At 49.1% G+C, this 10927-nt stretch overlaps 1 protein-coding gene across 3 annotated transcripts; it reads left to right on the top strand.

The window, feature by feature from the left end:
* Nucleotides 1-170: 170 nt before the first annotated feature.
* PCYT2 (phosphate cytidylyltransferase 2, ethanolamine) lies at nucleotides 171-10177 on the top strand. 3 transcript variants are annotated; one of them, XM_009706345.1, is made up of 12 exons: nucleotides 171-269; nucleotides 1065-1226; nucleotides 3109-3175; nucleotides 3667-3751; nucleotides 4821-4865; nucleotides 6276-6414; nucleotides 7069-7151; nucleotides 7338-7415; nucleotides 8072-8137; nucleotides 8401-8466; nucleotides 8958-9046; nucleotides 9675-10177. In XM_009706345.1, the coding sequence occupies exons 1-12, from the start codon at nucleotides 188-190 to the stop codon at nucleotides 9763-9765; spliced, it is 1053 nt and encodes a 350-aa protein (XP_009704647.1). In that variant the 5' UTR covers nucleotides 171-187; the 3' UTR covers nucleotides 9766-10177. The 3 variants fall into 3 exon arrangements, with proteins under 3 accessions (XP_009704647.1, XP_009704648.1, XP_009704649.1); XM_009706346.1 differs by having other exon boundaries at nucleotides 188-269; nucleotides 6243-6414; nucleotides 9675-10015; XM_009706347.1 differs by lacking the exon at nucleotides 1065-1226 and having other exon boundaries at nucleotides 188-269; nucleotides 9675-10015.
* Nucleotides 10178-10927: the final 750 nt, after the last annotated feature.

The following is a 10927-nucleotide window of genomic DNA, read 5'->3' as shown; positions in this document are numbered from 1 at the left end:
CGTGACGGAGTGCTGCCGCCTGCCCCCGGTGCACTAGCTGTAAAGGCAGCAATCCTGCGTAATAACAGATAGCAGGGAGACTTTAAACCTTGGAGCCCGCGGGGAAGGTCACCTCCAGCAGCTTCCCAGCAAAGTGCATCCTTGTGTCCCCAGACTGAACCGGGGCCGTTGTCTTTCTAGCTATGACATGGTGCACTATGGCCACTCGAACCAGCTACGCCAGGCTCGAGCCATGGGAGATTATCTGATTGTTGGAGTCCACACAGATGGTAAGAGGTTTTCTCAGCTTTTCACCTCGTGCTGCCTCTAGAATCGCCCAGCAGTGTTGGCCCCGAGAGAACAGAGATCTCCTCATACGAATCAGGCTTCTTCCTGCATGTCCTCAAGGAGCAGCAGCCTCCAAAAGAAAAGCGTATCTTCCCTGGGTAAGGGAGTGGAGTTACCCCTTTCGCACTTTGCGGAGTGAGGATTTGGTAGTTCAGAGCTTGCAGGCTTCGTTTGAGGGGTGATCTGTATTCTGTGCTGTAAAAACAATGGAACCACTTGAAAATCTGTCTGTTTTTGCTGGTGCAAACTGCAGAACTGATATTCCAAAACAAATTACTGTGTGGAGAAAACTTGTTTCAAGTCCATCTGGAAGTTAAGTGCTAGGAACTAGTTCTTGCATGTGAAGGTGGATTTTAAATTGGTCTGTGGATGCATGTTTTCTAGCATGAACCAAAGGTAGCATGAAGCTATTGTTTAATAGGGGAATTTCCCCTCGGGGGCTGCCAGAAGGCCCAGGTAGTCCCCCCAGTAGGAAGTATCTGGGTACAGGGAGGCACTGAGACCTTTTGTCTTCCCAGTGAATTCCAGGGCCCTTGTTACACACTGAGGAAATGCAATGGAATTGAAATCTTTTCTGATCTAGCTGGGACTTCCTTCTCTATCACAAACCAATTCCAAGCTCAGTATAAGCCTGCAGTGCAGTTCACCTACCCTTGAAATGAGAGAGGGTCCTGTACGTGAGAGTCTCTGTAGCTGTAGTATATGCTTCTAACTGGGTTTTTCTGTTTCTCACCCAGAGGAGATTGCCAAGCACAAGGGCCCCCCTGTCTTTACACAGGAGGAGAGGTACAAAATGGTGCAAGCCATCAAGTGGGTGGATGAAATTGCTCCAGGAGCTCCCTATGTCACCACACTGGAAACCCTGGACAAATATAACTGTGACTTCTGTGTACATGGTGGTGAGTGGTATTCTGAGGTGATAGTTCTATTAACACAGGCGCTCTGGGGCTTGCAAGCTCTTGGTTTCCCTGCTGCAAACTGAGAGACATTCTGGCTAGTGCTGACTGTCGAGGGATATCTCATGTGTACAGAGGTCTGCCTTACCAACACCTGCGCAGGGCAGTATGGCTACTCCTGTTCTGGTATTCTGGAGAAATATGTCTGTGTGCTAGGCACCCTCAGAGTGGCCAGATCCCTTGGTTTTAAGCATCCCGTTCACTTACACTTGAAACATGTTGTCTGACAATTATCGTGAGGTTGCCCTTAGTACCAGCAGAAATTTGGGCACAGGGGAAAGTAATTTACAAAACTTAAATGTGAAAAATGGTGTTAAAAAGGTGAGTGTGCTGAAATACAATCATGTTTATATCTACTTATCCTGGGATGAGATCAGATCTGAAAAGCTTCTCTCTCCTTATCCAGCTGATAAGCTGTTCAGGGGCTTAGCTGACCGTGAGGTCAGAGACCTAGTTCTTGTTATGAACACTTTTCAGTTTAGTCACTGAAGAGAACCAGTGTTCTGAAGAAACATTCTTGCTTTTGTACTCTGTCCCTTCCTAGGACTGCTGGTAGTGTTCATTCAGCCTCAGTCCCTCCCTACCCCTCTGAAGCTGTTTCGTTAATCAGGAGTAGTCTTTGCACTCATTTCTGATATCCTTCCTCGTCTGATCTCAGCCACCTGGTATCAATAAGCCAAGTATTTTGTTAAATGTAAATAAATCATTAATCTTCTATAAGATAGATATGCTTTTTCATGTCGACAGGGTGAAAATCCCTTGTTAACTTAATTGCCTGTCCTGAATGTGTTTGGGGTACGTGACCCTTTACTAGACTTGGCGAGGGATTATGGCAACAGAGAAGTGCTCGTGGCCTTTGCTCCAGTTGCCCTGCGGTTATTCCCTCTGCCAAATCATTCAGTACTTCTACCTGAATAATACCCTTGCATGCTGCAGTTTTGCCAGGTTGTGTTTATGCAAAAGATAAGTTTTGAAATAGCTGAACTTAACTTGGAAGGTGACGGACAGCAAATGCAGTGTTTCTGCCTCTCTCCTGGCACACAGAGCTGTGCCTGCAGTATATTCTCTTCTCCTGTCCCATGGCCTGAGGTGAGGGTGTGGGGTTTGAGAAGAACTCCTCTGCGTCCCTGAGCCTGCCACCCGACTGTGTGAGAGAGAGCACTTGTCACCTGCCAGCGCCTGCATTGCAAACTGGCTGTTTTGCCAAGAGCCAGCTTAAGTTTTCACTTGTGAAGATTTTGTATTATCACTAAAAGTAGGTAAGGGGTGTTTTTGTAGAGTGAGTTGGGAGCCATGCCGAAGATGAACTGGAATTAACTCTACAGAAGGGTAGCTTGGTGTCACTGTAGAAGTGCCATCACTGAGAGGAAGAACTGGCTGTTGGAAGACTGTTTAATTGACTGTAAAAGTTGTAACATGAACCAATGGCTAAAACCGGTTCTAGAGGAGTTAAGGCTTTTTAACACTGAGACTGACGGTAGATGTTTATTGTCATTCAGACAATAATTCAGTCATGCCAGCTGCTGGATTCACTGCACGGGCAACCAGCTCAGATTTTCTAGACTGTCTAAAAAACAGCGGACCAGATGGCTGATGGTGTTCAGCATCCAGGAATATGCTTGTCTCTGCAGATAGAGTAGTCTTGCAAACCCGTGGTATTTTCATGGGGTGCAGGATGTATCCCCTGTGTTTGCACAGGGATTCGGACTGCAGGAGTTCTAGTCCGGCTTATGTACCAGACCTGTTCAGCTGCTGCTGTCGTCCTAAAACAGCTTTTGTGCAGGAAGGCTTGGGACGCAGTTCTGAGGCTTTTCTCTCTCTGCAGATGACATCACCTTAACAATAGATGGCAAGGATACCTATGAGGAAGTGAAGACCGCAGGGCGATACAGGTAACCTGTTGCTGCTTACCTTCTTATCCTGTTTTGGGCAGAGTTTCTGGGAGTTCGTGCTCTGAAGGGAAGTCAGATGAAATGTAGCTGTCTTAAGGTCACACTTTAATTTTGCTGTAACATGTGTCAGACCTTCAGTTGCTCCCACCATTTTGGCTTCTAGGAAGTGTCGCAGACTAGCAACTGACTGGCAGGAGCTTCCTGTTTCTGGCAGATGCTAGTTCTGATCATGAAGCCTCACTGGGATTTAGCTCTTTTGGGAAGTCTCTGCAAGGTAAGTTTTCCTCATATGAGCGGTTGCTGTGGCATGAAGATAATGCAGAGGCTCAGTAAATGGGTGATATACTTCATGTCAAGAGCAGGTAGAAGGAAGGCTTTCTTAGGACAGCTCCTGGTTTGGATTTACCAGATGTCCCTGTGGTAATGGTGGGAGGAGAAAGAGGTATATGCTCCTGTGGCTTCTGCTTCATCCTTTGCTTGTCTCCCTGCAGGGAATGCAAACGCACCCAAGGTGTGTCCACTACTGACCTCGTTGGCCGCATGCTGCTCATGACTAAGGCTCACCACAGCAACATAGTGAGTCAGAGGGCTTTGGGTGGGCATTTGGGGTCCAGGGCATACGCCAGCTCTTTCCTTTTGCTGTCCCAAATGGCAGTAGAGTTCCTGGGTCTGGCTCCTAGGTGCACGGAGAACTGGCAAGCTGATTATGGGCAGTGCCAGCAAAACAACCTGCTTGTGTTTGCTTAAGCCTGTCTGAGATCACCGTGTGATCTCAGCCCATGCTGCTTTGGAGAGGTGTGGGGGGTAAAAGCTTCAATCCCTCGAGATTGGTGTGGGCCTCAGGAACGTTGTGGGAACTACAGGCTTAGCTTATGGCTTCTCTGAGGGTGAGACTACATAGTGCAGCCACATTGATCTAACAGCCCAGTGCTGCCGGAATTGGAAAGTCCTCTTCCTTCCCACTGAGCTGCATGCTTCTGCCTTCTGCTGTCTCTAGTCTTATCAGACCTTTCTTGAGTCTCCTCAGCTCACTACCTGTTAGATAGCTAACCTAACCAAAGGAAAATAAAGTAAGTAGTTTTATGTTGGTTAGTGAGTTGAATTGACTTGGTAAACAAGCAATCCAGTGAATGGAATCGCCTAGATAACAGCAAGGACAAGACAAGGGACCCACAAGAGAATTCGGGGTAGAGGGCGATCTTTTAGTGTGCTGAGCTGTCAGCTTGGCTTAGCCGTAATGTGTAAGTTCACACCAAGATCTGGCACAGCGCTGCTACCTGTCTGCAGAGATCTTGAACCTGTCTGCAGTGGAGTGTCTTTGGAAGAACGAGGGATGCTGTGCTGTAGGGGCTTGCATAATTGAGGGAGGACCTAGGTGTGCAACCTATCAGATCTGCAGGTTGGGCGAGAACCACCTTCACTGTGTGGTGCCAGACTGGGATGAGATGAGGACAGGTTTCCTCTGACTCATGCTGGGACACAGCTCTGGTTTAGATGTTAACTAGTTTGCTGGCGTTCAGTGCCAGGGATCAATGGTGTGCAGTCTGAGCCTGGACTTCCCAGCACATCTGCCACACGCAAACATATTCTTGGTTGGATGAGCTGTGTGAGTGCTTAAACATTTTGACTCTTTATCTCCCTTCAGGATGAGGACCTAGACTATCGGAAGCACACTGACAACTTTGGGAAGGTAATGTGAGTTCTGGTTGGGGACATCCAGTTGTTGTCCTGTCTGAGAAGGATTCCAAATGTGCTTTCTGGCCTCTGTTGCAGGCTTGTTTTCCCCCCCACATTTAGTAGTAACCTCAGTAAGCGTCTGCTGCCCCTATAAAGTAGCTACCATAGTCAGTGAAATAGGCAGGTGTGGCCGCACAGGGCCAGCGAGTGAACTGTCCTTCAGCCATGCCATAGAGCTGCTGCATCCATTGAGCCTTTGCTGTTTTTCTGGCTTGCTTGTAAATTCTTTATTGCCGCTTCCTTTGGGACTCAAGTGCCCGCAATTCCAGCCTAGGGACAGCCTCTGTGGATGCTCGTTTCGGTGCTGATGTTTTTAAAGGTGTTGCATTAGGTCTGGGAAGCGTTTATGTAGCAGGCCTGTAGCTAGCATGCTGTACTGCGGAATTCATGTGTCTGGTCTTCAAGTAGCAGAGCAGTCCTTCTGGGGTTCTCTGCTGTTGTGTTCAGCTTGCGTCTTGGGCTACCTCTAAAAAGTTATCAGTCCCTTTTTTCCCCCCCCGCCCCCGGGTGTTGGATTGTCTCTGATTAATGAGCATGTGGACCTACAGCTTGAGTAAATCTTTTTTTCTCACAGGGGGTTTGCTGACCAGGCTGAGTCATCCTCTTTGTTCTCCACCATGTTGGGTTTTTTTTGGGCAGGCTTTACGGGGCCTGTTGCTCTAGCATGGCTGTTTCTTGGTGCTTGGATCTGGGGTGAATATCTGGGCACCAGGTACCCTGCATGACCCCTGTCAGCTGAGCCCCTCTTCGGCATGCTGCTGTTTGTATGGCTTGCCCTGGTCTCGGCCGAGTTGTCTTCATTCTTTCAAGTCTTGTAGAGCAGCTGTAGCTTTAGGGGAGCGAAGGCGGGTGCCAGAGCGGGTGACTCAGTGGCTGTTCCCAAAACTGCTGCCTGGTGGGGATGCAGCTTTGTCGTCAGTGTCACCGATGCTGGGATCCAGCTCTTGCTGGAGCTATGGGTGACCCCCTGCCAGCTCGGCCTGCCATCGGCCAGGTGCGTGAGTGGGCTGCCTTAAGGCCTGAGAAGAGCGTAGGTAGGTTGTGTGTTGCCTCCCTTAGTAAGCCTTGCCTCTCCTGGAAGTCTGAGACTGCCCTGTTGCCTTCCTCCTTCCTGAGCTTTCTTCTTGGCACATCCTTACCTGGCTGTTGAGGGGATGATTTACACTGTGTTTGACAGGGTAAAAAGGGCTTTTTGTGAGATTGCACAAATGTTTGGTGCCAGGAATGTAGAAAGTCCAAGCTGCTAAGAGTTGTGATACTTGCTAGCAAATTAAGGCTAGCAAATTGCCTGCAGCTGCATTCTGTGTGTTGTCCAAACCCCCTTCTGGAGCCTGAAAAGGAAATGTCTGTGGTGTTTTCCCAGGGGCCAAAAGGTCACAGTCCCTGGACTGGCGTCTCACAGTTCCTACAGACATCTCAGAAGATCATCCAGTTTGCATCAGGGAAGGAACCACAGCCAGGAGACACCATCATCTATGTGGCCGGAGCGTTCGACCTGTTCCGTATCCTTTACTCTGTTTTGTCAAGAAAGTAGCGTTGGTCTTTTTGTTTGATGTTTCCATGTTTTGAGGCACCAGACGAGGATATTTGCCTCTTCTTCCTCCCTGCCCCCCCGCTTCTTTTTTTCTTTTGTGTAGGTGTGCATGTGAGGGAGGACGCAGAAGTTCTTACTGGCAGTTTCTTAGTCACAGGATGCTGAGAAAGGAGCTATAGCTCCACTCTAGAGAGATTTGTGGCTGTTGGAGGATTTCAGGAAGACAGCTGGATACTCTCCACACTCTAGTGACCACACTGTAGTCCCTGTTGAGGACTGGCTGTCATAGACAAAGTGACTGCACAGGGCATCTGGAGCAGACATTTCATCCCTGGCACAGTCCTTGAGGTATTGTGCCAGAACACCCAAAACAGGTAGAAATTCTGGACAGAGGCAAAGTTGAGTCCACGTAAGGTGGAGCTGAAAAGATGTCTGGCTTTTGCCCGGAACCTGTGGAGCCTGAGGAAGAGGGAGGCAACCCTTCTTAGGACATAGGCAACGAGTAATGCAAAAATAAAATCCTTGGGATTTCTGTCACCCGCTGTGGTTTTTCAGTGCCTCTGTTTCTGTCTTCTTTTCCCTATTTTCCCTGTTATCTTCAATTCCTTAAACAGGTCTACAGACATTGGGCACGTAGATTTCCTGGAGAAGGTTCACCAGCTGGCAGAGAAACCTTACATCATTGCTGGGCTGCACTTTGATCAGGTCTGTATATAACATTGTCTGAAGACAGAGCAGCTTGACCCCTGTTATTTCTGAAACAAGCAGGCTGTGCTCTGGAAGACAGGAAAGGGATGTATTGGCCAATACAGGATTTTCATGTTGGGAGAAAGTGAGAGGGAACAGGGTTGCTTTATCTCTCTTCTAATTGTGCCTGGTGCTTTGCCTTAGGAAGTAAATCGCTACAAAGGGAAGAACTATCCCATCATGAACATCCATGAGAGAACACTCAGTGTCTTGGCCTGTAGGGTAAGTGCCTGTTGGGTAGGTGCCTCTGCGCTATTCCAGAAATTGCCTGGAGCTGGGTGGTGTTCACCTGTAGCTAACAATGTTGCACGAGTTCTTTGGTGTGCACTGAGAAGGCAAAGACAAGACACATCACTTCAGGCTGCCAGAGGTGCTGGTGTGCTCTTAGGAGGAATCACTAGGCTCCTCTTGCCTTCCTTGCTAACCTGAGCTATTGAACTCATCCGCCTCTATTCCACTGGCAGTGAAAAGGCTGGATGCCTTGCAGAGTACTGCTCTGCTCTATGCAAAGACAGCCCTGTTCTTGTGGAAAAGTCTCTGCTCCCTGCAACAGGGGAGAAAATTCCTGTGAAATGAATGTGTGGAGGCCCAGAAATGCATGCCCTGAGCAATTAACTTTTGGATTTGCTATATATGTGCTACCAGAAAGCATATTCTTTACTGGAACAAAAAGATGCTGTGTGACAAGAAGTGGCTGCTAAAATCACTTTCCTCTTACTTGAGTTCCTAACTCTGTAACTGGATGACTTGCTTAAGTCTGTTTAGGAAGCAGGCTGGCCTCTATTTTGGTTTTGGTGTTTCATTTTTTGGGGGGGGGTGTTGTTGTTTGGTGTTTTTTTCTTCTCCAATCTGGGCTCTTTACCTGGTTTCTTCTCTAGTATGTCTCGGAAGTGGTGATTGGAGCCCCCTACGCTGTCACTGCTGACCTGCTGGATCACTTCAGGGTGAGAGTCCTTGTGTACAGATGGACATGAAGATGTTGGTGTGTGATGTGCTTAGGGAGCTAAAGTGCTGCTGGAAAACACAGAGGTGTAGTAGAGAGGTGGGCCTGCTTAGCAGGATTACAGGGAGCTCCAGATGCACTGCCAAGCCTGGTACAGGAGAGGGTGGCTTTGCTGATCTCCAGGCTATGCTGCAGAGAGTGCAGTGGCAAGGGAAGTCCCTCTCATCTTTTGGATCTTGTCAGCGACTTTGTGTCCTTCTCCAGGTAACACTTGTGTGTCATGGGATGACCGAGGTGGTGCCAGACAAGGATGGTTCTGATCCGTACGAGGTAAGCTACTAGCTGCTGTTGTCCATACTTCTTTGTCAGCATTTGATAGATACAGCATGGCTTTGTTCATGTTCCTGAGCTGACAATTTGTATTGCAGAGGATGCTACCCAAGCAAGTCCTTGGCAGGTGATGCTGTTTTTCATCCAGCCCTGAGGGTAGCTACTTGGAGCAGAGCCTGTAAATCATTCACAACAGCTCTGTTCTTTTAGTCACTGTTTTGTTTTGCCTGTTTCTGATGCCTTCATGGCAGAGTGAGGAATCCTGTAATCTTTCCTCTATGCCAGTCCTGGGCAGCCTTGCACAGCTCCCACACATATGAATTTTGGCTTTCAGCAGTTACTTATTCTGCCTCCTAGGAAATCATTTTGTGTCGTGCCTGTCTGGGTGCCCGTAGGACCTGCCATGAGTTCTACTCAGCTTTCACTACTGAGCTGTAATCCCAGAGGTTCTGTGTGTTTTTCACAGCCGAGTCTGCTGTGTTTGTTCACAGGAACCGAAGAGACGTGGCATTTTCCAGCTGGTGGACAGTGGCAGCAATCTTACCACAGACTTAATTGTGCAAAGAATCATCAAGAACAGGTTGGCTTTCTTTATTTCCCAGTTCTGTCATATACTATTCCGTCCAGCTTGTCTGAGGACTAATTAATGGGATCAAACAGGAGGAGAAGGGCTTATCTAAAGGCACAAAATCAATCAACTGTGCAGGCTGCTTAAATGTGGATGTACTGGACTGTACAGGAAAAGGAATAGCTAAACTCTACTGTGTCAGAATGTGCTTCACAGCATGTTGTATTATTTTTCTTCCTCCACTATTAATTATAAAATTTCCTTGCTCTATTCTTGAGGAAAGAAGCGTGTTGCTTCTTGCACAGCTTTGTTCGTCACCTTTGGTGACTTTGGCTCAGGTCAGTGGTAATTTGATTTTGGTATTACAGCACTAAGTGGTCTGTCCCAGGACAGACCAAGCATGGAACAGCGGCATCTTCTGCAGAGGGAGAAAGTAGTGTTTGACCAGTGTGGCAGCCTAGGACTAGAAGCTCTGGGTGCTGGCTCTCGAAGAGGAGTCTGGGGGTTACTTGTCAGATTTCTGCAGCATTCTTGGAACAAAGCAGCATAGGAGAAGGCAATGCGCCTGTGCTCCAGCTGCTTTTAGTCTACTAGAGATACGGATGGATGAGAATCTCATGGCATTTTCTGATTGATGCAGGTTGGAGTTTGAAGCTAGGAACCAGAAGAAGGAAGCAAAAGAGCTGGCTGTGTTGGAGGCTATGAAGAGACTGGAAGAGGAGAAACACTAGGCCAGCAGTGAGCTGATGCGTGGGTTGCAGAGCACCGCAGCCTTACCCTCTTGAGGAGCAGACAGCTCTTCCAAGAGGGGACCCCGAACGGGGACACCGCTGCCAGCACGCAGAGTGTTCTGTCCTACCCTCCTCTCCTAGCTCCTCCTGCACTAATTATGCAGACATAACGAGTTGGGATCCCGCTGCCTAGTTTTTGCTCCGTTAATCAGCTCCCGTCCCCTTTCCCAGGAGGAGATTTGACGACAAAAAAAAGTTTTAATTATAACTAATGTTTTAACATGTTGATGTGCTTTTACCTTCTGCCATTTCTGGCTTTTAGTAGGAGGGAAATGGAGCAGCTGCCCAGGCCCCCTCTGCCCCTCCAGGTTCAAGTGTCCTGACTGGAGTCCGCTTTCCAGAGCAGCCCTTCGGCCGGTGGTGGGGGCTGCTGGACAGGCTGGTGAGAACGACCTCCCTGGGAAAAGAATGCAGCACCCGCAGTTCCTCCTGCAGGCTTTCGGTTAGGGACACTGGGCCATCGGTGTGCCAGCTGCTGGAGGTGCCGACAGGCCCTGTGCTCTCGGGGTTGCCGTGCTGCCTCTTCTCAGCTGCTGCCTCTGCACAAAGACCAGACCCAAAGCTACTTCAGGTTTAGCTGGATAAAGCCTGTCTCCGCTGTGCCTGGTGCCAGCGAATTGTTTGCTGCCCCAGTAACAGGCAGCGGTGCAGCTGCTGCTGAGGGGCATGTGGCTGGTGGCACAGGGACCCTCGGTTTGGCAACTTCCCTGGCAGGTTGAGGCACTTCACCGGACGAGGCCTGGGAACCCCATGGGCTTTTAGTAAAGGCTCTTCCATTTGCAAGGCAGCAGCACCCGGTGCTGCGTGTAGACCATGCTCAGAGTCTTGCTTGCTGCTGCTGCTGGAGTCTACCTTGTGCCTGACGGGTTACCGCAGGGAGGGACCTTGTCAGCTGAAATTTCACAGCTGGTTTCTGAGGGCTGACATGCAGCACGCATGCCCCTGTGGGGAGGTGCAGGGCTTGGAGCGGATGGCTGCTGGGCTGAGCCCCTTTCTGCCTCTTACATTCCAGGGTGCTGTGGTGGGTGTCCTGGGCTGCTCCCTGCACTGTGCTGGACAGTCCTTCCATGCCGGTTCTGTTGCCCTCTCTGTTGTAAACTTT

The sequence above is a fragment of the Cariama cristata genome, unplaced genomic scaffold (genome assembly GCF_000690535.1).
Source record: "Cariama cristata isolate BGI_N322 unplaced genomic scaffold, ASM69053v1 Scaffold43888, whole genome shotgun sequence".
Taxonomy (NCBI): domain Eukaryota; kingdom Metazoa; phylum Chordata; class Aves; order Cariamiformes; family Cariamidae; genus Cariama; species Cariama cristata.
This window is presented reverse-complemented; position numbering and strand designations above follow the sequence as displayed.

Bases quoted from the DNA above. Each gene is read 5' to 3' on its own strand.
- PCYT2 (XM_009706346.1), top strand. From the start codon at position 188: ATGGTGCACTATGGCCACTCGAACCAGCTACGCCAGGCTCGAGCCATG. The intron at 1,227-3,108 runs GTGAGTGGTATT...CTCTCTCTGCAG, and splicing joins TGACTTCTGTGTACATGGTG to ATGACATCACCTTAACAATA. The intron at 7,416-8,071 runs GTAAGTGCCTGT...TTTCTTCTCTAG, and splicing joins TCAGTGTCTTGGCCTGTAGG to TATGTCTCGGAAGTGGTGAT.